Source organism: Eumetopias jubatus, unplaced genomic scaffold (assembly GCF_037043125.1).
Source record: "Eumetopias jubatus isolate StellerSeaLion01/CBP00866 unplaced genomic scaffold, mEumJub1_p1.0 scaffold_5, whole genome shotgun sequence".
Lineage (NCBI taxonomy): Eukaryota > Metazoa > Chordata > Mammalia > Carnivora > Otariidae > Eumetopias > Eumetopias jubatus.
The window spans coordinates 153,113,647-153,139,581 of record NW_028274811.1 but is presented as its reverse complement, the minus strand read 5'-3'; the positions used below and the strand labels follow the sequence as shown (position 1 = coordinate 153,139,581).

Below are 25,935 nucleotides of genomic sequence, written 5' to 3'. Positions count from 1 at the left end.
AGGAAGGTGGCCAGGGAGGGCCACTGTGTGGAGCTCAAACCATGTGGGTGAGGCAGCCATAACGCTAAGACAGGAGACACAGGAACATCTGTGCCCCTGGCTCCAGGCCACACACCTGCAGAGGGTACCAGAGCCGCTCTGCTCAGCACACACACACACACACACACACACATCCATGCATGCACAAACACGCCCATGTGCATGGTGCACAAATGCACACACACACACCACACGTACAAACACGTGCACATACTACACGTGTGCATGTTCGTGTCTCATGAAAGATGACAAACACGCTTAACTGATATCTGAAATACCTTTGCATACAGAAAGTTGAATTGTCCTTGACTTAAAAACTGCTTTCAAGGCTTTCACACTTATCCTCAAGACAGGAATGCTGAGAAAAGGAACCTGCAGTCCCATAAGACCAGCACTCTAGCCTGCAGGCAGAAGCAGGCTGAGCTCGGCCCTGCGAGGCCGTCCTTCCCAGGGAACCAGGTTGCACTCTGAGCTCGGGGGCACGATCAGCTCTCCGCTGCCTTACCTTCTGCCCTCCAGCCTGAGCACACACAGCTTGCACAGAAGATGAAAATGATGCATTTCCCATTCCGGGATCTGCTTGTCTAGCTGATGGGACTGGGCTGCTACAGGAGGTGAGTGCCCTGGCGGTAGAGTCAAGAAGACCTGAGGGTCGACAAAGATTAGGCAGTGTTTACGTTTTATTTTTCTTTCCATAGGAGGGGCCATTCCTCAAGGAAGTGATGCAGTTCTGCACGTTCTTCTGGTGACCGGAACTACATCTGCCTCTGCTTGTGCTTTGGGTTCGTTTTGCAGTAGATGAACCAGCGCCCGCGCCTCTTCACCCGGTAACAGTCCCTGCAGCGCTCCTTGATGACGCCCTTGGTCTTGAACCCCAGGGCAAGCTGCAGGCCGGGCAGCTGCAGGCCGGGCAGCAGGCGGCCGGGCAGCCCCGCGGGCCCCCACGCCCTGGGCTTCGCACCAGCGGCACCTGCAGCGTGAAGGGGTCCGGGCAGCAGAGTGGAGAGCGCGCGGGGCATCGCCGGGGGAGGCCTCCGACGGAGCAGCGGGCTCAGGGCGGACGCCAGCATCTTCGTCACCAGCACGGATGCCATGCTGCGGCCGAATCGACCGGGAACAGAAAAGCAATCCTTAAGGTCTCCGCGCACGATGGAGAGCTTTGCCAACAGGCTCCACCGCCACCCCCCGCGAGCGCCCGCCCCTCCGCCCGCACTCTGCAGCCCCGGCCCCCCGGCGGTCTCAGAGGGCCGGGGACGCGGCAGCAAGCGCCGGGCCCGGCCGTGCCCGCCGGCAGGGGACAGCACGCAGGCGGCCCTTCTCGGCGGCAGGGTCCGGGGCGCGGAGGACCTGAGGCCGTGGCGCACCCAGAACCCGAGGCCCCGCACCAGCTGCCGCCCCGGCCCCCCACCCGTCGCGAGCCCTGGGACCCCTGACCTGAGAAGGCGACCACGGCGGCCGGAAGCGCGCCCCGCAAGCGCCTGCGCAATGGGGCGGGGACGCCACCGTCCGGAGTGTCCGCCAGAAAGAAAGATGGCGGCAGGATCACGTGGCCATCCCCCAGGTGCCGGGCGCCGAGGCGGAGTCACCAGCGCGCCCTTGATCTCCACCTGGGACCCCTTCCCGCCACAGGGTGTCAATGGTTTTGGAGAATGTCAAAATGGGAACGGAAATAGGTATCTAGAATGCAAAAGAAACCACAACCAACTAGACATTTTTAGAAAACAGGCGAATACCGAAGTCAAAGCAAAATCTAGAAGAACCCACTGTATTAAGTGGACATCCTGGGGGGAAGGAGGCAAGGCTCATGGAAGCAGTGGAGATAAGCAGTTGTCCTAACTAGTTGCAGTCAAATATCTTTTTTCCCCCTCCAACCTTTTATTATGAAACATTCCAATAAAAGTTGAACGACTCCGGCGAGCCCGCATCTACCCATCGCCAGAGCCCACAATGAACTCAGTACACCCGCCGTTCCGTGTATGTGTCGCGAACCCACCCATCTGTTGTCCGTGCACGAAGGCGACCTGCAGACGACGGTCCATCTGCACGCCCCACCACGACACCTGCCCAGGTGAGCTTCGGGCCTGCCTGTGGGTACCTGTCTGTGGGCATCCTTCCGTTCCGAGAGGTTTTCAGTGCATCTAGTCTCTCATCACCTCCACCTCCTGGAGTCCAGGCTGTGGGTGCACTCAGCTCCTGGGGGGGGTCACCCCGGCTGAGTCTACCCCCCCATACCCACCGCCCTTGTCCATCTGGGCGCTGGCCCCGCGTGACTGACCCTCCTGAGCGGTCTATTAACGGGTAGGCAGTTCGGGGAGGGGAGCCCCGGGACGGCGAGCCGGAGTCTGCCCAGGTGTGCTCTAGAGCAGGGGGCCTTCGGGGCTGATCTGCATGGGGGATGACATTGATTGTGCTTTACTGGTTGCTTCAATGGAGCTCTGCTTCAGAAATCCCAAAACATGCTGTCCCCATGGCCACACAGAAGTGCGCACTGCGCAACGTGAATGGACTTACAGTTCGCTCTAGGCAAGGACCCTTCACTAATAAAAACATTCGCTATGTAACCCCCCATGATTATTACCAACGAACGTGAAAAGTGCACCTTCATTTTCCATCCTCCCCTGTCCTACCCCAGGTAGGAATCACCAACAGCTGCTAAGTGCTAGCGTTGCACGTAAAATCTCCCGCCTTTTTCTGAACCGCAGCCCAGCCGCTGCACCTGCAGGGCTGCATTAGCCCGAGCGCACCGCGCGTGCGCGACTCCCCAAAGCGCTCTAAATCCCGGCCGCGAGGGCCCTGCGAAGCTGTGCGCATGCGTCAGCGTGTCGGTGCGCCGGGTCAGGGGTCAGTCCACAAGATGGCGGCGGCGGCGACCTTCTGCCGGCTGCTGGGCCGGAGCGGCACGGCGGCGCTGAACCCGCCCCGGGGCGCCAGGTGTTTGGCGGTGCGGACGTCGCCGACCGGGGAGAAGATTACGCACACCGGGCAGGTAATCGCCGCGGCGTGGAGGCCGCCCTCCGTCTCGGCTCCGCGCGCCTCCGGTGCCTGCGGCCGGGGGACGCGCTGGCCGGTGGGCAGGGTTCCCGGGACGCGGCGGCTTCGCGCCGTGTGTCGCGGGCCGAAGCCTGTGCCAGCCCCGGTTCAGGTTAGGGCCGAGGAGCGCCGGGTCTCGGGCTCCGACAGGCGGCGCCGTGGGGGTGCCCCGGTCCTCGGCTGCCGCCCGCCCCGGAGTGGAGCCCGCCGCGCGACCCGTATTTGTGCCGTGCCAAGCAGTCGTAGCGTCTCGGCTAAAAGCAGAGGCGGTGTTCAAGTGCAGTCAGAGGCCGGGCGGTGACCAAGCCACCCGTGTTGTCAGTGTCGCCCAGTGGAGGCCGTGCGCTGCCGTCGGCCGTCTGGAGGGGAATCGGGGCTGCCCTCGTCTGCCCCGGGCTGCCTCTGCCCTTTCCAGCTCCGCCTTGCTACCTTCCCATTCACATTATTGCCCCTTCTCGGTTCAGGCGTCTTGCCGAAATACGCCTGGTTGCACAGTGATCCTTTGTCGCTCCTGTGTTTGATCACGAATGGCCGGAGTGTTCAGAAAAACACTTTCCTGTAATATTAAGTGACTTCTTTCAGAATCAGGCTGCAAACATCATATAATATATGGTCTTTTTTCCCCCCAGGTCTATGATGATAAAGACTACAGGAAAATTCGGTTTGTGGGTCGTCAGAAAGAGGTAAGCAAGAGATCTAGTAAAAGAGAGGTAGGCTTTCATAAAACCTTTAGAATCAACGAGAAGTAAAAGTTAATATATAGCCTTAAATTCTCAAATTGTGAGCCCCCGAGAAGCTCTGGAATTCTGCATTTCTTTGAAATGTCGGCGTGTCTACATTTGTTTTGTTTTGTTTCCTTCTGAATTATATAAAATGACGTCTTGTAAGTGTAGTCTGGGCTTATGTATAAATGGGAGTGGTCTTTTTTTTTTCTTCATTTCTGTGCCTTATACTCCTGAGACCGTCAGATTAAAGGAAGTCACATCAACTTTTAAAAATGACTCTTTCAGTCACCTTTTGGGGTATCCTTCTCCTATTTCCTGCCAAACAGACGAGGCTGTGTGCTTACAGGGACTGACACTCCGGAGCTGAACCTGGCAGGAGGACTGCCCTGCCCTGACTGGGTGTGTCCCACCATGACTGCAGGAGAGGATGCTGGTAGTGGGGTCCCCCACCTCCAGGAGCCTGTGCTCTTCCTAATTCCTCTCTCACCCGCGCTGCCAGGTCCCCAGTCTTTGTGCACGTTGGTTCGGGTGGTCTTCCGTTTCTGAGTTCTTCTGTCCTCCATAGTCCCCTTGAGCCCCTCCTTCCCTCAGTCAGCCTTCTTGTTACTCCTCAGTGTCTTAAGTTGTGTTTCCCCTCCCCTCTGATCTTGGTTCCATAGTCCATTCTTAAATTCTCATTTTCTACTTCCATTTCTGCCTTGTGGGTGTTGGGGGTAGGAGCAGGCTGGTGGAGACAGTGTTCAGTGGCTGGGGGGGAGGTGGGGAGCAGATGGGTCCTGAAGCCTCAGGCTTGCCCCTGCCACCTGGCCCCCAGCTCCCTAGCTCAGCACCTCTGATGCTTTAGCAAGCACCTGAGTCTGTCCCAAGCTCCGCTCTGCTAGAGACTCTGTGTGGCCTCTGGTTTCTGATTGCCTTAGCAGGGGCAAGGGGAGCAACTTAAAACCAAAATCAACCACACAAAATCAGAATTAGCAAAGCCAGTGAACTGTGAACAGAGGAGGCAGAGCTGATGGTGTCTGCTCACCCAGGTCTGGAACCCTTCCTGGCTCCGGGTCTCTGTGGCCTTTTCCTGTTTGACATCGTGAGTGTCCTGGGGGCACATTTTCAAGTTGTAAAGGTGCAAGGCATGTCAGTAAATGAGTTGTCCTCTGGCTTTCAGTCTCTTATGACAAAAATTTGGCATTTAGTAGTACTGTAAAACTGTTTGGGTTTCCCAAAAACATTGTTTTAGAAGACTTTTACGTGTACTGAAAACTTGGACATGAAGTGCAGAGGGTTCCCCTATGCCCACCTCCTGCCAAGCAGCCCGTTACTAACATCTTGCATTGGGGTGCTGCATTTGTTGTGATTGATTACTTTGAACACTTGATGGATGTTGATATGTTATGAGCTCAAGTCCGTGGTTTATGTTGGGGTTCATTCTTTGTGGTGTACGTCCTGTGGGTTGTGACAAACTCATGTCATGTGTCCACTGTTACAGTATCACACAGAGTAGTTTCCCTGCCCTAAAAATGTATTGTGCTCCACCTATTCATCCTTCCCTCCCCGCCGTCTCTGACAACCATGGATCTTGCTGTCTCTCTGGTTTTGGTTAGTTGTGTTTTAAGAAATCCAACGAATCTGAGCTTAATCTGAAGAACAAGGAGAGTGGGAAGCTAGATAGCTGAGCTGGGCTTTGCAGAGAAAAATGGAAAGTATCTGTGTGTGGCTCTTGGCCACTCCGGACCAGACATGTCTGATACAGTTTGCAGCGTGTCTGCAAGGGAATCCGTGTGAGCCTGTGACGGGAATCTTCCCAAGAGGGGGCACTCACGTGCTGAAGAACAGGTCCACCCAGCTCCCACCCCTCAAGGAGGGGACAGAAGCCAGGCCTGCCATGGTCCTGGGCCACCTCCGCGAGGCAGAGGGCTGGAACTGAGCAGATATTCGTCTGAAGTTACAGAACTGGTTTCATGGACTTTGTGATCACATGCATCCAACGGAAGGGCACACGTTTCCTGTCCTCTAGTGGAAGAGCTCGTGTGGACAAACGATCCCAGTGGGGAGTGGCAGTGATGGGGACACAACGGTGAGAACGGTAGCAGTACCGTCTCTGTCACCTCGCAGCTGGGTGTTCTCATCTGGTTTCGAGCATGGCTCCAGATCACTCTGTCTGACCGCGTCCGGATCCGTGCGCCCTCAAGCCCTGCCTGCCTCAGTCACTGACCTCACTGGGCTGAGGGTGCTGGGTTCGAGCAGACAATCCCCTAGAGAACCCCCCTGCCCCAGGGAGCCATCAGTGAGCGTGTGCCTTACTCTGTTGCTGTTGGGTTACTGTGACTGGGGCAGGCGTCATTTGTAGGTTTTAAAGATGAACAATTAGGCAGAGAGCCCAGAACACTGGGAGGCCAAGGTCCATTGAGTACAGCTCCCCCCTGCCCTCCACTTTCTGAAGTGATGCTCTGCCCCAGGAGGAATACCCTCGCCAGCTGTGGGGCTGGTGACCCCCACTGCCTGGAGTGGGCATCCATCCGAGGGAGGGTGCTCTGGACATTTCCTGCCCATCTCAGATTTTCTGCCCCGCTGGCTGGCAGGCGAGTCTGGTTATGAGTCGGTCTCCCCCGCTGGGCCCCTTTGTTCTTCAGTAGCAACTTGAAGGTGCCAACCACCACCAACCTGAGGGGCGGTCCCTGTGGTGTCGACGTCCATGTGACCTGCTGTGTTTGTTGCAATAACATGAAGCCTGTCCACCTCAGAAGAGGCTGGGGATGCTGGGGATGGAAAGAGTGAGCTGTGAGTGCTGGAGAGAGGAGCTTGCGGACTGGGTACGTGCAGAGGGGCTTCAGGGCCCACCCAGGAGTGAAGAGTGTCCTTCAAGGCCTTGCTTCTCCTGGGACGTGGCATAGCAGACCGCTCGCCTGGTGAAGTGACTTCTCCACTGAGGTGGCCCATGCTCCCCAGGCAGAAGCTTTAGAAAACGTCCCGGGTGTTAGCCAGGATCGGGAGCAGAGTGAGACCCTGAGCATCTCTCATCCCCTGCTGACTGGTGTTTGACACCGACACCTCAGCACGCGGCCATCCGAACTGTCGTGATGCGAAGGTACACGTATACGCACACACACGTGCACACACACGTGTGTCCGGAAGGTCGAGAAGGCTGAACGAGCCAGCGGGATGCAGTGCTGCCCCGGGGATTAGGAGGAGGAGGGCCCCTGCGCTTCAGGTGGAGGCAGGGGGCAGCAGGTGTGGGCTTCTTGCCAGGGGCCGCCCCGCCCACCTTCGGAGAGATGGCTCCTGCTGAGCGGACATGGAGCTCGGGGTCCCCTCCCTCCAGGCGGGGTTCCCTCCTCTGCACCCACAGCCGCCCCCACCCCCCGCCGGTTTGCAGCCCTGTGCTTAGTGACCCACACGGTAGAATTCCCCACGGACTTTCTTTTCAAGGACCGCCTCCTTGCTGGTCTGTGAAGGGTTTATTAACAAGGACAGTTTCCTGTGTCTGTCTGGTTGTCTTCTGGAAGAAGCAAGCACGTGCCTTTTAAGGCGTATTTGGAGACTGGGGAGTTGTGCTCGCTGTGGCAGGCTCTTCAGCATTTCTTGGGGACTTTGTCTTCTGCGTTTCCCTTCCCAAGTATGTCCTGTCTGCCGTGAGAGTGGGGTAAAGGCATGTACGTTTTAAAATAAATCTTTTGGTGACTAGGAGCCACGGACCTTTGGCTCCCCTGGGGGGGCGTGGACTGTCAAAAGTCTGTTTACCCCTCGGATCCAGGGGGTAGTCCTTGAAACTGAGTTCCTGAAGCCCAAGGTTCAGACACTGGTGGCCGGGTGGTGCTGAGCCTCGAGGTCTGTGCCTTCCTCTCTCCCTCCGGCGGTTCCACGTGTCAATGCTTGTCCTCTCCCTCTGCACCGGCCAGGTCGCCCCAGAGCACCTGCGAACACTGCCATAAAAAAAAGCCTAGGAGGTATTTTTGAGCATTTTCTCCAAATTTGTGTTAAAAATTAATTTGGATGAAAACCTCAGTTTTTATTGTGATTGAAAAATTATAATTGTATATACGCAGATGTTCAGCTAAATATAAATGTGGTATTAGTATTAAAGATCCCTGATAGTCTAAATAATTGGGCTTTTACTTTATTTTAAATCTGTAAATTTCCATGAACAGGGTTAGCACCCTACAGAATGTTGGTTACTCAACTAGGATTATTCTTCCTTTTTGTATAGCTTTAATACTATTTTGTATAGTCTTGTGTTTTATGTTGTACTTTTAATGGATTTGATCTCAGTTTGATGGAGTAAACTCTCCATAAGAACTGTCACTTCCAAAAACATGAGTTAGAATAACATAACAGCTTACTGACAAATGAATTTAAACCTAAGTATCTTTATGCCCAAATCCGTTGGCCATCAAGAGATAAATAAGAAGGTAGTTTCCCATTCGTTACGTTCGTGGCGTATAAAGGAGTGTTGTACAGCCATTGCACCGTTAGGGCCTGTGACACCGTCTGCCTGGAACCCACTGTGCCGACAGCCGAGGCGAGAGCGTGGGGCGCTGTGACGTGTGTCTGCGTTCGTGCCCTCGCGAGGCCCGGTGATGCTCCTCCTTCCCTTCCTCGGTGAGGGCGGCAAGACGGAGCCCTGAGCTGTCACCTGCAGTTGGCTGCTGGACACGTGCTGGCTCCGGGGCTTTTCGTATGCCTGCAGTTGAACCGAACCCCGGGAACGAGACGTTCATCATTGAAGGTCAGGGTCGCCCTGGAGCTGAGTGACAGGGGCAGTGCTGTGTCAGCCTCGGGTGTCAGCTGTCCTTCTCATGGGAGATGATGGTCTGTCTGACTGCCGTGATGGGGCCCGGGGGTTTGTCACTTAGGTAGACGCCGTCGTGTGTTGCACCATGAGGCTTCATTTGTGTGATGCGTGGCTCTGTGTGAAGCAGAGGTGAGCGGGACTTCCCTCCCTCCACAGCCCAAGTAAGGTTCAGGTGTAAGGGGAGCGGCCAGCCCGTCTGTAGGGGCCACTATGCTTAGAGGAGCCTGTGGCACAGCCCGGCCTCCCTGCCCGGCCGCGTGGCGCATGCAGCCTGTAGCCTCTAAGGTAGCCGTACTTCCCAGTATCCTCCTGCTGTGTCTGTGGGAATAAAACTTCACAAAATCATGGTCTGTAGCTATAAACCTTTTTAAAAATAATTAAATTTTTCCAGAATGTCCACATTCTGTGGGTCTGGGGCGTCCTCTGTGTTGATGGCAGGCGAGGCCATCTGTTTCTGCGGAAGAGTGAGGGGCTGGGCCACGCTGGGTCGCGTGTCCTCTGGATGGAGTCTGCTGGCTTTAGAAAAACTTAACTGAGGTTGACTATGCCTTTCTGACTTATTTCCAGGTTTTATTAAGATTCAGATGTCCAAGCCCCCCTTTATTTGTAAAGATTGATCCACGTCCGATCCTTGTTTCCTTGTCTTCTCTCAGGTGGGGCCTCTCCATGGAGGTGGGGCTCTGGGCACGCAGGGCAGGCACCCAGCTGGGCCCCGGTGGCCAGGACCGCCCCGCACGGCAGTTCCCACTGTCAGGTACGCACAGCACTGAGGTTCTCACCAAGCAGATGGCAGAGTAGCCTGGGCAGCGCTTCCCTCGCTGTGTGTAGCCTCCACTTCCTGTCTTGTTTGCACGCGGCGTCCCTCCCCGTCGTAGTTGCAGGGACGTCTGCCAGGAAGTGTGACGTTCCCCCTCTGGTGGCATTCGTCCCATACCGTGTGCTGCAGTCAGATGACCCTCCAGCTTCCAGAAGCGAGTGACTTCCCAGATGTGGTCTTGCTGTTGCTTTCCACCCTGGGTGGGTTGATGGTGACGCTAGGTCTGAGGTGCCATCAAGCGAGCTGCTCCTCGGGAGCCCGAGTGCGGGACACAAAGCTCTCTCTGCTGACGGCTGAGAGGGTGGTCAGAGCATGACTGATTGCTGCGTACGGCTTCGGGGAGCGCAGACTGTTGGAGCAGGGAAACGCCTCTGGATGTCCTTCCTGGATTTGCGTGGCTCTCCGGGGCGGGAAGCTGCAGCCCATGGTGTGGGCTGGCCCACCATGGTGGGACATGGGACTCGGCTCCGTAACAGTGCTGTGGGGCACGTTAGGGGCCTTCACACACACACACACACACACACATTAGGGGCCTTTACACACACACACACACACACACACACACACATTAGGGGCCTTTACACACACACACACACACACATTAGGGGCCTTTACACACACACACACACACACACACACACTCACTTACTTTCCCAGCTTGCCAGCCTCAGGAGCTTTGTCTCCTTGGCCTTGGCCAGAGACGTCTCTGAGTGCCTGGCTCACGACGGGTCAGATACAACAAGACAGGTCTCCTGGCCTGGGTCCCCTTTGCCACAGTAGCTCATTGTAAGACACATTATTTGCCCAGCCGGGATGTTTGAATTGCTGTTTAACAAAACAGAGTTCACGAGGTGGAGGGAAAGGATCATGGTCGTCCCATGAGCCCATTCTGATCCAATGGTTACCAACCAGGGGACTTCCCAAGGCGGCCATTCTGGTTTCTGCTCAGATCCACCCACACCCTGCTCCCCGCCAACGCCAGCCGTCTTGAAGCAGGTCGCTGACATGGTTCCATTGAATCGAGTTCCCCAGTGCATATGGATCCCCAGGAGGTGCTAATGTGACTAGAGCATCAGTATCACACGGGAGATTACAGCGATCTTTAAGTTAAGTATCTAGTGGGTGGTAAATATTCTTGATTGTGTTATAGTAAAAAAATTTTTTTTGACTCAGAATACAGATAAGCTTCATGCGTTGCAGTTGCTGAAGTGTCTATGTTTCTTTTAACTTTTAGGTGTCGCCCCCTCCCCCCAGACACATACAAACTCTCCCTTTACCTCCTTGGAACTCACCTGTCAAAGGACCCGGGTCATTTTCTCCTGTGGAGTCGCCCACAGCTGGGCCCTTCGTGGGGTTTGGTGCCTTCGTTCCTGGGGTGTGGAACCGGGGTTGGCTGTAGCAGCTCCGTCAGATCAGACTCGTCAGGTCAGACTCTGGTCCTCTGTGCTGAGGTTACTGCGTGGCGGTGTAGGGCGCTTCCATCGAGGCTTGGTGCAGGTTCCGGGGCAGTGGCCGAGCGTCTCCGCACAGGGTGGAGGGCAGTGCTGTCTTCCCACTTGCGGAAAGACACTTTGGTTGGCCAGAAGAAAGTAGAAGGAATATCGATTTTTTCCTTTTGTTTACCAGTTTTTAAAATGAGGTCATTCCCTATGGTGAGGTATTTATTGAATTTTAAAATCTGTGAAATCACAGATTTCAGCATATTTGTTGGGTGTTGGTCCCTGCAGTTGCAACCCCGTCGTCCCTCCAGTGTCCCGGGTTGTCCCGTATTGTCCTGTTAGGTGTGGACGTGTCCGTGGGCGTCTGCCAGAGCTTCCTTGCCCCTGTGACCGCGGAGGGGCCTCTGCTGGTGGGGACAGTCAGCCCTGGGCGCCCGTCTCCGTATCATTCCTCACGTGTCCCAGCGGGCGGAGCGAGGCACGGGTCCAGGAACAGAGCCGGTGCTAAAGCCACGGTACAGTGTGAGGGGTCTGGTCTGCACATTAGGTACAGACCAGGGAGGAATGTTTGTAGTCCGGTTCCTGCACCGTTTCTGTAAGTGTGAAATTGTAGCAAAATGGAAAGTTACGCGTGCGTGTGTATGCGTGTATTATGTGTGTAATTTGAAGATCTGCAGCAATAATAGACGAGAACGTATGGAATGTGCCTGTGCAGGTAGGACCTGAGAGTGTGGGGGGCGTTGTCTACATAAACTTAAATTCCATGAAATTATCTAGCTTTTGTCCTTGGATTCATGAGTTTTTCTTTTCATCTTGTTCTAGGTGAATGAAAACTTTGCCATTGATTTGATAGCTGAGCAGCCCGTGAGTGAAGTTGGAGATCGTGTGATCGCGTGTGACGGGGGCGGGGGGGCTCTTGGCCACCCGAAAGTGTACATAAACCTGGTACTGTGTCACCTGTCCTTGCTGCCGTAGTCTAAGCTGTCCCGTTCCGTGTGGCCCCTGCAGTGCTGGTTCTGACCTTTCCTACAGACGGCGCAGTAGGGACCGTGTGAAGGGCACCCTTTCCACTGGGACGTGCCGTGAGGTGCTCTGGGACATACTTAGTGTTACCAGCACGGACTGTCCACTTTCCTTCCACACACACGGGCTCGGTCTTCCTGGAACCTCCTTTTGGAGTCTGTGCACCCACAGAGCCTTGGAGAGGGGAGGACCCGGGACGTTAGAGCAGAGGGGCAGGCAGGGGCTGAGGCTCAGGCCTGCCGCAGCGTGGACACAGGGGCGAGAAGTCAGCAGCACCCCAGCACCCCGTCTGCTAGTGGGCTGAGCGTGCCCAGACCAGACCCTGGCCTTGGGGGTGGCAGGCCTCTGCACAGCGCTCCACCTGCTCTAGTCCATTGAATTCTGGGTTCAGGGTGAAACCTCGGCCCTCCTGGGCCACGGGAGTAGATGGGCACTGAGCTGAGGCCAGAAGACTTGTCCTTGTGGCGGTCCTTTGAGATGACCACGTGTTCTGGGGCCAGAGCCAGGGTTCAGGTCACCGCCTGCGGCTGCCAGCGAGTCATCGTGGAGCCAGAGTCAGACCCGGGCCCGGTGCCGCAACGGTTCTCAGTTCTGGCACGACCTCAGGATTTCAGCCGTGTCTAGCTGAGATTGTATTTCAAATTCTGTGCACACTTTCCTGTCTGATGTCTAAACATGTTTAGATGGAAGCAGAATATGGAAATTTGAGATCTCTCTTCTCGAATCTTTTCAGGACAAGGAGACAAAGACGGGGACATGCGGCTACTGTGGCCTGCAGTTCAGACATCATCAGCACTAGCATGACGTGCGTCGTGGTCCCGGGGCCATGCCTGCGGGCTGCTCGGCGTGAACATACAACAGAGCCTCTTGCTGGTGCCGAATAAACGGTGTTGTCCTCACGGATGGCGAGCCACGTGCTTGTTTCTTTCAGAGAGCTGATGGTGGAAAATGAAGGTGCACTTACAGGTGCAGACCAAAGTGGGGTCCTCCTCCGAGGTGCGTGCCGGCCCTTCTGTAGCATGTCCTTGCTCCATGCGACCACACTCGGTGGCTCAGGGATGGGAGGGGGGAAGGACTGCTCTGATTCTGCAGAACGGAGGTTCATCAAGCTTAGGGCTCCCCCAGGGGCTGGCCCTGGGCTCAGGCTTCCATGCTCTGAAAGCATGTGCTCCCCACCCCCCCACCACTTACCTGCAGTGACACTTCCCTTCTGTCCTCTTGTTTTGGGTGAAAGGCAGAGAATCTTAAAGCCCGGGAAGCATCTGTATTAACATTCCCCTGCAGGCCAGATTCAGGGTAATCTGCGTAGGTAACAGAGCAGTCAGGTAACAGAAAAGTAACAGTAGGACTTCGGAGGGAAGGGAAAGGGGGCTGGGTAGAGTGTCCGCGAGCCCTGACACGCAGTACGTGGGGTCCAGGTGGAGGCAGTGATGGGGCAACACAAGGTGAGGCGCTATTAACCCAAGGAGGGAAGGGAGCCCAAGGGAAACCTGCATGGACGCACCGGCATCCCAGCAAGACTGGTGAGGGCACAGCTACGGGTAAAGCTCCAAACTGTAGGGTCGAGAGAAAACGACGTGAGCTTGCAGATGAAAGAACAGATTACCTAATGGAGGCGTTATCAGAACGACATGCAACTTTTCATTCCTAGGAGCTGGAGACAGTGAAGAGCATCACTAGCCTAGCAGGGTCACCCATCCTGAGGGGAATGCTTCGTGGGCACGGAGAGTGCACAGCCCCTCCTGGACCCCTTGTGGGGCCAGCCCAGGCCTCGGGGCAAGGGGGGGCGGTGGGTGAGGCCTGCCGATTGTGCACCCGAGTTCACACTCCGGGCACACCTGGGGGCGCACAGTGGGTCCTCATGAGGCTCTTCCAGCACAAGTGCCTCTGAGCCAGCGTCAGAGGAGGGGCGTAGGGTGGGGGGAAAGGGGCCAAGTGACCCTGGGGTCAGTGTGGGGGGGAGCTGGACGGGGCTGGCAGTCTGGTCAGGAGCAGGGTGAACACAGGAGGGACGTCACGCGGCCCTGGTGTCCAGGAGCTGCAGAGCCCTGTCTGAGCTGCACCTGAGTGGCGTGGGGCCTGCCAAGGGAGCGGCCCTGACCCGCACATGCCTGGACCTGTGGGGGCTGGAGGGCGGCAGACAGCTGGGACACCCGTCGGAGGGCCCCGCCGAGTTGCTGGTTGCCGTTGGGCCTTCTGTCCCTACTAGCCAGGATTTTAAACTTGAGTGGGTGTGGGGTTCTACCAAACACTTTCTCCATCTGTTGGAATGTGATGCTTTTTCCATTAAATACGTGACATCATGAATTACTCTGATTTTCTAAAGTGAAACCATTCCTTTGCCCAGAGAGGCCCCGCTCACGCCTGGCCTGGAATCCTTTTCCTCTGGGGCCTCATGTGGTTTGGGCCTTCCGAATCTACGTTTAGGCTTGGATGAGGCTTTTTAAGCACTTCCTTTTCTCTGTCCTGAGTCTTGGTGTCAGGGTTTGCTCCCCTGTGAGCTGCTAGTGCATTCACGTTTCTCCTTGAGCCGGTTTTGGTGCTTTGAATTTTATTCTTGATGTCTAGCCGTTTTACCTAGATTTCCACGGGTCCTGGCATAAAGCTGTTGAGTGCTTTCTTGACATCTCATCGGCGCTTCACGATCTGCAGTGGCTTCCCCTCCTGAGGGGTTAGTGTGCCTTTTTGGGTTTTTTTTCAGGCTGCGTCTCTCCAGAGGTTCATCGACCACTTAGCAATCTTTGGTTTGTCCATCTGCTTGGCTGTATTTTTGGTTTTTGTTTGATTAACTTCTGTGCATTACCTTTGATTTCTATGTTCTTGCTGTTTATTTTGAAGTTCTCCTAACTTCTCGAGGTGGTGGTTTTACTGTGTTAAATTTCAGCATTCCTCTTATGAGTATTTAATGCTATGAAGTTCACCCTAATCTCTGCTTTAGCTATACCCCATTGTTTTGATGGGTTGTATTTTCATTACTCTTCAGTTTTAAATATAAGCATGTAATTATTAGTGGCCAAGTAGATGGGAATATTCTGCTCTTAGCAATTTGTAGCCTAGTCTGAGAACATGTTCTGTATGATTCCATGCTTGAAATCTGTTGATTGAGACTTGCTTGATGGTCCGTTTCATGGCTGGCTGCTCTGAGCGCCCTGGCTTGCAGGGGCTGACACCCTCGGGCAGGTGCAGCATGGCCGGTGGGAGCTGCCCCCAGATGTGGGCTCGGGTGCTCCTCCACCAAGTTCTCTCTCTTCTTTCTTGTTTCCGTTTTTAAAGAAGGACGTCTGGGGCTCTGCTGTTCGTTTCCTCAGACTTAAAACGGCCTTTTCACTGAATTGAACCTCTTACAATTATGAAGCGATTATGTTCATCTCTAGTAAAACATTTTGCTTTCAGGTCTGTTTTGCTTTTCTTAATTTGGCCCCACCAACTTCTTTAGGTTGGTATTTGCATGTTCTGTGTTTTTAGTCCTTTTATTTTCAACATGAATGTATCCTTGTATTTTTATTGTGTCCTGAAAATAGAATGTAGGTGGATTTCTGCTACCCAATTTAAAATTCTTTGTGTTCTAACTGGAGATTTCAGTCCATTTTTATGTAACGTAAAATACTTAGGTGTAAACTATCATCTTATTCTGCTCCTTGTCCCAACTCTTGCATGGTTCCGTTTCTTTTGGAAAGAATTCATTTTTTCATTTTCTTTTCCCTGTAATGCATTAAATTGTAGTTGAGTTTTCTTTAAAACAGAAAAGTCGAAGACGGGAAAATATCGGCAGCTCATACGGTAAAGAAACTCATAACCGCAAATACAGCGCATGTTCGTGCATGACCATCAGGCAAATTTTACCAAACCAGGGCCCAGGAGATTGTTTCTCTTGCTTGATTCAGTGCGCTAATTGAAGCCACTGGAAGTGACTGTGTGGACTGTGGCGTGTTGACCATGGCTGTGCTGACCGTGGCCATGCTGATCGCTGCGTGCTAACTGTGCCCCATCTGGACCGCTGCAGGTGCAGGGGCGCGGCCCTATGAGGAGCCGCTAGCTGGAATCTGCAAGACGCCCGTGTGTTGCAGCCCCCCTCGCTCACGGAAACACTGGCCGTTCGGGAATGCAGTTTGGGTGACCCCCACCATCCTCGCTGTCCTTCTCATGTAATAAACCAGAACCCTTCTGTTTACATACGGTTCTCTGGGGAGATAACATCCTATGAGCATGGTGGTTCGGGAACTTCAGAGCCAGAAAGGCCACTGTTCCCATCAGGCTGCAGAAGCTGGAGTGCGGGGTTCACATGGGGCGCCCCGAAGTCGCACTAGCCCTCACGTTACCTGGCAGACACCATAGTCCTGGACACTGAGGCTAAAGGGGTGACGCATCCCAGGTGCCTGTGATTCCGCAGCCAGCGAGCCCCGCCCCCCAAGGGTGGAGCATGGGGTGGAGGCGGGCAGGTGATGTCATCATGCGGAATATGGGGGCGGGCCTGGATGACATCACACGACATGGGCAGGGCTGGTGATGTCATCAAGTGGAACATTGGGACTAGGGGTCGCATAACGCCATCACGCAGGGGTTCGGGGGCCTGGATGATGTCATCCACATGAAGTTTGGGGTCGTGGAGTCAGAGGACATGCAGAGCATTGTGGTGCCGTTGGGTGACATGGATGTGCGAAGCCTGGGGGAGGTTGGATGATGTCACACGTGGAGCATGGGGTGTGGGGCCTGGATGATGTCATCAGGCAGAGCATGGGGGGCTCATGGGGCCCGAGTGATGTCATCCACCAGGAGCATCCGGGGCAGGGGGTGCGGGGTTCTGGATGACATCATCTGTGAGCCCCTGACCCCTGCGTCATGAGGCAGGGGTCCCCCTGGGTCGGGCACTCCAGAAACGGGCTCATGTTTTTGGACCTAGTGTATACGTGTGCGACAGTCACCTTGGTTTCGGGGGGACGTGTTGGGCACCTGCCCCTTCCCACAGCGAGGTTGGTGATTTACAGTGGCCGCAGGTACCTGGGAGTCCAGCGAGGAAAGGCACGGTTTCCTGGTGCTGTCTGAACGAGCCACCCCAGACTGGAGGGGCTTAGAACACAGCACCGCCCGCTCTTGGGCCAGAAGTCTGAAGTCGGGGTGTCCCCAGGGCCCCCGGTGCCCTCTCTCGAAAGGCACGAGCAAGCCCCCTGGCCTGCAGGCAAGCTGGGGGGCCTGGGTTTGCAGACCATCACCCATGTCCGCCCCGGTGCTCGCCGGCCCTCCTGCCGCTGAGTGTCTGTCCTCCGCATGGCCTTCCTGTGAGGACACCAGCCACTGGTGGGGTCTCCCTGCTGCACGATGGCCTCATCTTCACCCGTGACACCTGCAAAGACAGCGTTTCCAAATAGGGCCTGTTCTTCCGTTCTGGGTGGATGAGGGTTTTGGGGGATGCTTCTCTGGGGGCACACTGTCCCTGCTGTTGACTCCTGCACCGTGCTCACTAGACGTTGCCCACCTGGCATCCGGCAGCAGCCCGCCATCCGGAAGACTCAGGTGGGCGGCAGGACACACCCCTGCAGGCACCATGACTTGGCACCACCACCTGCCACCTCGCAAGGGCTCAGCTCTGTGTGTGCGCAGAGGGATGGCTTGTCCCTGCAGGGAGCCACAAAAGAAGTGGGGGTTCACCTCTTTATGAGAAAGTTTTCTGAATAAACACACAAACCTGAGGAATTTGCATAAGAAGGTAAAAACACGTTTTCGTCTCCCGGTTAATCTTGAGACATAAAAATGGAAATCACTGTTTCTGAAATTAGATGAAGCAAACAAAAACCTATTAAAGTGGGAACATACACATACAGATTTCATCCGATGGGCCAGATGCACAGAGGAGCATTTGAGATCCCCGCCTGAGGCGCGAGGCTTCGTTTGGGGTAGCTCCCTCCTTCCAGCTCAGGAGGAACGCAGCTTCCAAGGCGCTTCCGCAGGGGACCTGTGTCCTCAGGAAGCTCTAAGGCCGAGTTCTGTCCGTGAGTTCAGTGAAAGCACAGTGGTGCACCTCGCGGCCCTCCCCACGGGCCTCCCTGTCCGGCAGGTGCGGAAACTGAGGATGGCCCGCCCCAGGCGCAGCTCTAGGGTCTCCTTACTGTGTGGCCAAGTCCCGACCCTCCACGACCTCAGCGGAGCTGGTTCTCAGCCCAGCCCTGCTCCCCACACTCGGCCACCTGTGCTAACTTAATTCCTTGGAGGTCACTGGAAGGAAAAGCAAACATTACAAGCGCTGGGCTTTTATGAAGAGGGAATGTGTCACGATGGCTGATTTTCCACAAGCAAGTCAGTAAGCTCCACTAAACGGGCCGTGTCCCCGCTGTGTGGTCACCCCGTGAAGCCTGTTTGCCCACGGTCAGGAGTGACATCACCAGGAGGACTCAGCCCTCGCTGAGGCCCTGCCTGTAGGAGAGCCCTTGTCCTGAAAGCACGCCCCCGCCCCATGGCCCCCACGGCCCCCACGGCCCCCAACGGCCTCCAGGCTGAAGACACAGCTCTCAGCACAGCCCACGAGGGGAAGAACATTAGACACCCCGCCTCCCTGCAAAAAGAGAAGGGCCGTAACCTCAGGGAGCTCCAGGGAGACGCTCCTCACTCAGCATCACGTACTTGGCCCCTGACAATTTGGCGCTGTCCCCGATCTCGGCCATCCTGTGGACATGGGGACCCCGGCTGCAGGGCAGTATCTCCCAGTGGCCTGTGAAGGATGGCTGTCACTGAGAAGGGGAGCCCTCCCTGTGAGCCCCTCACAGTCCGTGGAGAGCATGTCCGCTGGGGACAGAGCTCTGAACGGCCGCCTCCCCGCCCCCACCCCAGGGCTCTGCCAGGCTGGTCAGCAGCCGGGCCTCATTTCCTGCTGACCACTGTCCTGCCAGCCGACTGCACGGCCCTGTCCCTGCCCCGGGGGAGCCTTCCGCTCCATCCTCCAGATTGCATGGGCCCCCCATTAAGACATTAGTCGCCTTGCTGTCCGCCTCGCTGTCTGCCCTGCTGTCCGCCTGCGTCCCCGCTCTCCGGCCAGAGAGCACAGGCCTGTGTTTCTATGCACAGGCTTGGCCTTCGGAGCTCCTTCAGCCCCGTGTCGGGCGCCCATGAGGCGAAGCGGGACCCAGCCACTCAGCAGCACATCCGTGGCTCCTTTCAGAGTCCTCTGCCTTCTGCTGTGTGTGCGGCACCCGTGTCCTCTGGGGCACTTAGCAGGAGGAGCAGGGAGAGCACGTGGCCGTCTCCTGCAGAGGAAGGACACGGGGTTGGGGACTGGCGATGCCTGGGCTTTGGTGAGTGGCTCGGCTGGTGGGGGCCAGACCGGACAGCCTGGTGCTGAGGTCCGTGTGCGGGCGTGTTTGTCAGAGCTGCCCAGTGTGCGGCCCGGGCCCCTGCCACCTCACCAGAAAGGAGAAATCCCGCCCAGCCTCGGCTTGGCTCACACACGGGGCTGCTGGGCCCAGGGGCCATGGAAGAAGGCCATGTGTGGGATCCCTCCCACCGGCCTGATCGAGGTGCCTCTCACTAGCTCCAAGACCAACGCTGGATGCCGGCTTGGGCCCCTCCTGCAAGGCGACAGGCCAGGGCTTCGGGCTCGCCCTCACGGGAGTGACGGCCACGTTGGGGGTGGCGGCTGTCCCTGCTCTCCTGGCCTCTGCCTCGCCCTGGGCAGGTGTCCCCAATTGGTGGCCAGTCCATGGGCCCGGGGACCGGGATGGGAAGAGGACCAGTCCCCCGTTGTCAGGCTCCGGGGCACATTGGGAACATATGCTTCTCATTCCTGTGGCCTTGGGCTCCGTGGGTTCCACATGTTGCACTCGGGTTGCCACCTGGCAGGCCTGGCGGGGGCCGGCCCAGTGAGCACGAGGACCCAGCTCGCTGCAGCTGAGAGCCCCCTGGCCATCAATGCCATTCCGTGCCCTGATCGGGGTCACTGATGGCCAGTAAGGCAACGGACAAGGCCAGAGAGCCCTCAGACTTCCTGGAGTGAAGGCCTGGGTCCCCCAGCAGCTGACGCGGCCGAGGAGAATGGAGAATGGCTGGGCGGTGTTGGTGGACGAGGCAGCCCCTGGCGGCCCTGTGGGTCTTCCTTCGGGAGCCCGTGGTTGTGAGGGGCTCTGACCGGACCGATGCCGGCAGGAGGGGCTCGCCTGCGGCTCCACGGGAGCCCAGCCACAGCTCCCCACAGCTGTCACCTGCTTTCACAGGAGCCCGAGTGAGGCTGGGTTAGCCTCCATACCCAGGGCCCGGGCCGCCCCCTGGAAACCTCCACACCCACCTGCTCACCCGTGTGCGGCTGTCCCGGCTGATGGGGCCCAGGGGCCGTGGTCTCCCAGACGGGGGGGGGGGGGTCGAGATGTGTTGGCCCAGCCTCCTCCGACGGTGGGGAGCACGTGCAGCTGCCTCCACCAGGGCGCAGGGGCCAGGCACCCTCTGCCCTGCCCGTCCCCCTGCGCTCTCGGCGCCTCCCAGGGAGGGAGCCGGGTCTGGCCCAACTCCGAAGCCGCTGGTGACGAATTCTGCCGCCGTCCTGGTGAACCTCACAGGAAGAGGTGGCCCAAAGTATAGGTGCTGACTCCCCAGTCACAAGGCGCGTCTGCAAAAGCGAAGCAACAATTTAGAAACGAAGAGGGTGATTTTGCCAAGGGGCAGGTGGAGGCCGTGGGAGCCGCGTCCTTCCTGGCTTTGCCACAGCCGAGCCGCAGCGATCGCACGTGTGCGCGTGTCCTTGGGCCCAGCAGGACCGGGAGGACCTCAGAGCCGGCTGACCACGGGCAAGTTTTGAAGAGCAAAGTGAATCTCTATCCCACCTAATTTAAATTTCCTCCGAGAAATCAGGCATGCCCCGGGACGAGGTGGGGGGGCTGATGTCACGCAGAGCACATCCGGCCCGGTGCGCCCCGCCACTTCCACTCCCCGTGCAGACACAGAAGCTGGCGGCTTTCAGACTGGGACTCAAAGACCGCGTCCACTCGTGGCTGCCGCCTCCCGACACTGGGCAAAGTCGCCGTCTGAGACCTGCACCGTGTCGTGGGGAACGGCCGCACTTAACAGAAGATGCTGCGTGGGGACGGAAGTGTTTTCGGGGTGGGCCTATCCACGGTGTCACACCAGCATGGGTCTGGCTCACAGCAGCTGTGGGAGCGGCACAGGGACCCGGGGACACTTTGCCCGCCCAGCGGGCCTGGGACCACCACGTCTCACTGGACACCAGCGGGACGGCAGCCTCGGCCTGGGAGCCCACCTCGGGGGCCAGTGTGCCCTGACTTCTTTGGGGGTTTGCTGCGCCTTGTTTCTCCGTAGGGGGTCGGGTGCTGATGTCCTTAAGGCCCAGCGATGGGTGGGGTGTGGAGGCCAAGCACCCCACCCAAAGTCGGAGCGGGCTCCGGAGAGCCGGTGTGCCACGGCCAGACGCAAGGGGGTGCCTCTGCCCGACTCGCCTGTGCGCGAGCCGCCACCCTGCTCGGCCAGGGGAGGGGGTGCCCATACCTCCCTCGCCCTCTGGTCCAGGGGGGGGGACTGAGGCCACCAGACGTTTCAGGGACGGACAGATGGGGAAGGACGAGGAAGACAGAGGACGCCGAGTGACTAGATGTCGGGGGTCAGGAAAGGGCCCCCTGGTAGGAATCACCAACGTGAGCCAGGCTGGTGGTCACCGGAGGGGCAGAGGGACAGAGCTGGCTCGCATCTCGGGGTCCTCCCCTGGCCAACTCCGGGGGCCGTGGCAGTGGGGCTCAGAGATGGCAGCCTGGTCCTGCCCCGGACAGGAGCCCCTTCCTCACCTCCTCTCCTTTTGTGGCTCAGAAATGAGGAAATCCAGAAACAACTGTATTTTCTTGGACTCTGAGGAGATTTTTTTTTTTTTATGCGAAGAAACTACTTTCAGATTTTTACCTGGATCCATGTCACAGCCGTCCTGCCTTCTGTCTCCTCAAAGTCTAACAGTGAGAACTGTCTGCGTTACACTGTGATCCTTGAGAATTTATTTGAATACATTATAATAAAATTTAAAAAGGAAATGTTTGTGGTTAGCGGTTTCTACAGAGGGTGAAGAAAGAACCTCCAAGCCGCCAGAGAGCCGTCTTCCCTGAGCGGAGCAGCGTGCTCTGTTCACGCCTCCTCGGCGCGGACGGGGCCCACCTACAAAGGGAACGCCTGCAGCTGCGGGGCAGAGCGTCGTCCTTGGCCCTTGAGTGGAGGAAAGAGCTTTGCCTACATCAGGTGGCCAGGTGGCCAGGCTGGGGGCTTGCCTGCTTGAGGGTCCAGGAGGCACCTGCCCTCCACCAGCCAGGGGCGCAATGCCTGTCAGCGGGATCTGGAATGCAGCCTGCGGAGAGGAGTGCAAACCGGCGCTTCCCCTAAAGGGCAGGTGCAGGGGAAGCCTCGCCGCACGGCCACCAGCTTCTGGGCGGCCTGGGGAGCGCGCTGGGACCCTGAGTGTGGGCCAGGCCAGCCCCTACCCAGCCGCCGCGTGCCCCGGCCTGTCCAGCAGAGGTCAGTGGTGCACAGCCGTGGCGGTGGGTCCAGGCGGGCAGCCCATTGAGCCCGCACTGGCCAAAGCTGTGTCAGGGAGGCCAGGACCTTGTGGGCATGATGCTGCCGCCCGAACCTGCCCCAGGAAAGGGGAGGGATGTTTGGGAGACCCGCCTGTGGAGTCCTAGCTCCGTTTGGTGGACAGAACACCTGAGGGCCACTGTCCCGCAGGAGCCCCCTCTTCTGTGTGTCCTTCAGCTGGGCCACCCTAGCAGGAGGCCATCTGGCAGGACCTCCCGATTCGCTGGCCGGTGAGCTTGTGGGCAGGTCCGCAGACCGCGTTCTTGCAGAGACCCAGCGGCACTGCAGTGCCCTACCCAGCCACGGGCTCTGCGGCCACGTGGGCGGCGGGTGTGCAGGTGGGCACAGCCTACCAGGTGCGCCGTGTCTGAGATGGCCTCCCAACCCCACAGGTGATTGGCCAGGAGCCCCGGAGCGAGGGTGGACCCCCCTGCGGGGCGGGCATGGAGGCAGGTGGGACTGGCCGCCAGGGTGTCTGCTCCGAGGAGGGGTCTGGGCGTGCTGCTGTCTGGACCCTCCCGCCCGCCGCCCCTGTGTGGGAGCGGAGCTGCCTTGGCTCCTCAGAGGCCAGTATCAGTGTCACGGTGCTAAGTTATTAGATGCGGGGAGATTTTAAATTTTGTTTTTATGCAGTTATTTATAATTTAGGATGATGGTGTCTAACCCAGTTACCTTTTAGTTGCTCACTCTCCAAATGCACCAGCTCGTACAAAATATGGAGTCGGAGCCTTTTAACGGCTTAATCTGCATGTAGATGATCTGCTTCAGGGACTGTCCTGTGGCACAGCCAGCCTCAGGACATGAGGCAGGAGGGGTGGACGCCGCGGGCCCCACACTGACAAGTGGCTGGACTGGCCGACGGCACGCTCTGGGACTGTCTCATGCCCGGTAAACTCTTTCCTGACCTGCAATAATTATGTTTTTCTTGTTTGACCTTTCTCTTGGGGGATTTCTGGCATTCTCCTAATTTAGAGACTCCAGTGGAGAGAGCCGGTTTTGAGCCTCGCAGACAGCGCAAGGGCAGCGAGCCCACAGCCTCGTGCGTCCTCTGTGGCTCTGGTCATGTGGGGCGTGCGTGGCCTCCCCGCGGGCTTTGTGTGCAAGGACCCCAACAATGGGCCACCCGAGGTGCGGCAGGGCGTTTCCCGGTCCAGGAGCCCTCACGGCACGCATGGCTCACGGCTCTTTGGCCTGAGTATCCACTGCCCGCTGGCTGTCCACCCATCTGACCAGGCAGGGAGGTCCCGACCAGGACCTGGAGGAGACAGAGCCCCAGGGTAGAGCACGGCTGTTGCGGTTGGTCCGAGCTGGACTCCAGCCCTGGCTTGCTAGTGACTGGTTGTGAATGTTGCCCCGTGTCCTCATCTGTAGCACGCAGACGATTCAAACCTCCTCTTAGGGGAGCTGTGGGCATTGAGGCGCGTCTGGAAGCTCAGAGCCCAGTGCCCAGCGGGCCTGGATAAGGGGAGGGGGGCAGGACACTGTACGTCTGTGCACCGTGTCTGTAGGCAGTGAGGACCGCGCCGGATCTGGATGTGGGGGCCGCTGAGGTTAGGTGAGCTGACGGGGCACCAGGAGTCATGCCGGCAATGAGACAGCCACTCTCTGCAGGCAGCGGTTTGATCGTGACACTTGGGACATTTGCAATCAAGGAGAGGGTTGGGGACGTCAGTCATGCCTCAGGAGCATCGGCCCCCCAGAGGAAGCCACGGGAGGGGAGGTGAGCGGTGGCCCCACCTGAGCTCTGGGGGCACGCAGCCTCTGCCTCAGACTGTTGCACTTCGTGGCACGTTTGGAGAACCACGCGGTCCTCAGTGTGCACGCGGTTGCCATCTCAGCTGAACTGCAATGCTATAGTCCCTTGGCGAGGAACCGTGTCCCCTCCGCGTCCGGAGCCAGAGTGCAGGGAGCTCCCCCCAGGACAGTTGTGGCCCAGAGCCCAGTGCAGGTGCCTTTGCTCCTGGGGAGGAGCATCCCCGTGTGGGGCAGCCTGGCAGATTCAGGTGCACCACCATATGCCCCCAGGGTCGCAGTTTGTGTCCTCCGTCGTGAGGCCCCTCTGCAAACCCACCAGGGAGCACGGGGTCCTGTTCTGCCTTTGGTCCTGGCCCCTGGGAAGACCACCCTCAGATCTCCCATGTGCTCTTGCATCTTGGGGCTCCCCCCACCTAAGCTTAGCGGCCCCGCTCCGCCCGGAGACCCTGGCAGCCCCTCCTCGCCTTCTGGGCCTTCCTGGCCTCTGGTGACCCTGTGCGGCCAGCCTGCAGTGACGGACATGACTGGGAGTGAAGGCTGAGGGAATGGCTGTGACTTTGGTCCCAGGTGGTACTCTAGCCTCTGGTTGTACAGACAGACAGGTGCGTAGTCTCTCTCCCGGGGACTCGGGGCTCCCAGACATGCAGCCCGGAGCGCGGAGAACCAGGCCTGGCAGAAGCTAGCACCACTGTCGCCCGAGTTCCCCTTTCTGTCCCCACAGTGAAGGTCGTGGGAAAGTGGTGGTGGGAGCAGGGAGGTGGGCTTGTGCGTCAGCCCCGTGAGCTGCCCTCTCCGGCCTGATGAGGCGCAGAGTGGAACCGCACACCACACACACCCTCTGCGGCTCCTGCAAGGGGATTCAGCACAGGAGGCACCATAGCCATGGGGTCTGGGCCGGAGGGCCCGGGGGATGATGGGGGCCTTGTGAAGACCGCCCGTGGGGGGGCAGAGGGGAGGGGAGCCAGCGGGTTGGCTCGGTGCCCCCACCCTGATTCTGACCACTGTGGACTCTTGCATATGTTGGGGGCCAAACCAGCCCCAGTGAGCAGAGGGTCCCGTGGCTGGAACCGCTGTGGGTGCCCCTCACCCAGCTGGGTGGACGCGTTGAGGACAGCACCCACGTGGGGTCATCTCCCCCCGAGCAGTGGTCTGGGTGCACCCACCTCCATGCTCAGGCCCTGCGGCTCCGCCTGGCCAGTCGTCCCTGCGTGGACGCGGGTTCATGAACACAGTCTCCTCCCACTGCTGGGCCTTGACGTGAAAGGACATTATTGGTGCATTATCCACTTACACACTTGTCCGATGGCTTCTGGTCTCCTCTCTTGTTGGGTGCTCGTTCTGACGGCACCTAATGCCTTCTGACCTAGTCAGGCCCCCCCATCTTGCTACTCGTTCCTGTGTGGCGGACCGGGTCTCCGTACCCGACCGCCCCTTTGCTGCCAGCCTGGTACTAATCACGTATTTTAGGGAAGATTTTCTTCCCCTCTGTCCTCTGTGTCGAGCGCACTGTTTGCTCTTTCTGATGTGGTCATTTCTCCTGGACCCTCTGTGTTTGCATCGGGTCACCTGGGACTTCTGTACCGACGACCCGTCTCGGGTCCTGCTGTCCTGTCTGTAAGATGTATTCTTGGGCGTAGAGTTTCCAGACAGCAGGTCTTTCTTCCCCTCAGTGCTGGGAAGATGTCCTTCCACCGTGTGTGGAGACTTCACGCGCCCTTGCTGTGTGTGCTCTTCTCTGCGAGGTCCTGCATCAGGGCCACCTGCCTGTGAGCAGGTGCT

The 25,935-nt window shown here is 57.8% G+C and overlaps 2 protein-coding genes across 2 annotated transcripts; one reads left to right on the top strand and one right to left on the bottom strand.

Moving 5' to 3' along the window:
- Positions 1-701: 701 nt before the first annotated feature.
- MRPL36 (mitochondrial ribosomal protein L36) lies at positions 702-1,551 on the bottom strand. The gene is made up of 2 exons (XM_028090015.2): positions 1,474-1,551; positions 702-1,134 (listed from the first exon to the last, which is right to left on the bottom strand). The coding sequence occupies exon 2, from the start codon at positions 1,131-1,133 to the stop codon at positions 795-797; it is 339 nt and encodes a 112-aa protein (XP_027945816.1). The 5' UTR covers position 1,134; positions 1,474-1,551; the 3' UTR covers positions 702-794.
- A 1,305-nt stretch (positions 1,552-2,856) lies between these two features.
- Positions 2,857-12,759, top strand: NDUFS6 (NADH:ubiquinone oxidoreductase subunit S6). The gene is made up of 4 exons (XM_088023540.1): positions 2,857-3,025; positions 3,699-3,752; positions 11,656-11,778; positions 12,590-12,759. The coding sequence occupies exons 1-4, from the start codon at positions 2,894-2,896 to the stop codon at positions 12,653-12,655; spliced, it is 375 nt and encodes a 124-aa protein (XP_087879666.1). The 5' UTR covers positions 2,857-2,893; the 3' UTR covers positions 12,656-12,759.
- The last annotated feature ends 13,176 nt before the right edge of the window (positions 12,760-25,935 follow it).

Coding starts and splice junctions, on each gene's coding strand:
- MRPL36 (XM_028090015.2), bottom strand. CDS start 1,133: ATGGCATCCGTGCTGGTGACGAAGATGCTGGCGTCCGCCCTGAGCCCG.
- NDUFS6 (XM_088023540.1), top strand. CDS start 2,894: ATGGCGGCGGCGGCGACCTTCTGCCGGCTGCTGGGCCGGAGCGGCACG. Junction 3,753..11,655: donor TTGTGGGTCGTCAGAAAGAG/GTAAGCAAGAGA, acceptor ATCTTGTTCTAG/GTGAATGAAAACTTTGCCAT. Junction 11,779..12,589: donor CGAAAGTGTACATAAACCTG/GTACTGTGTCAC, acceptor GAATCTTTTCAG/GACAAGGAGACAAAGACGGG.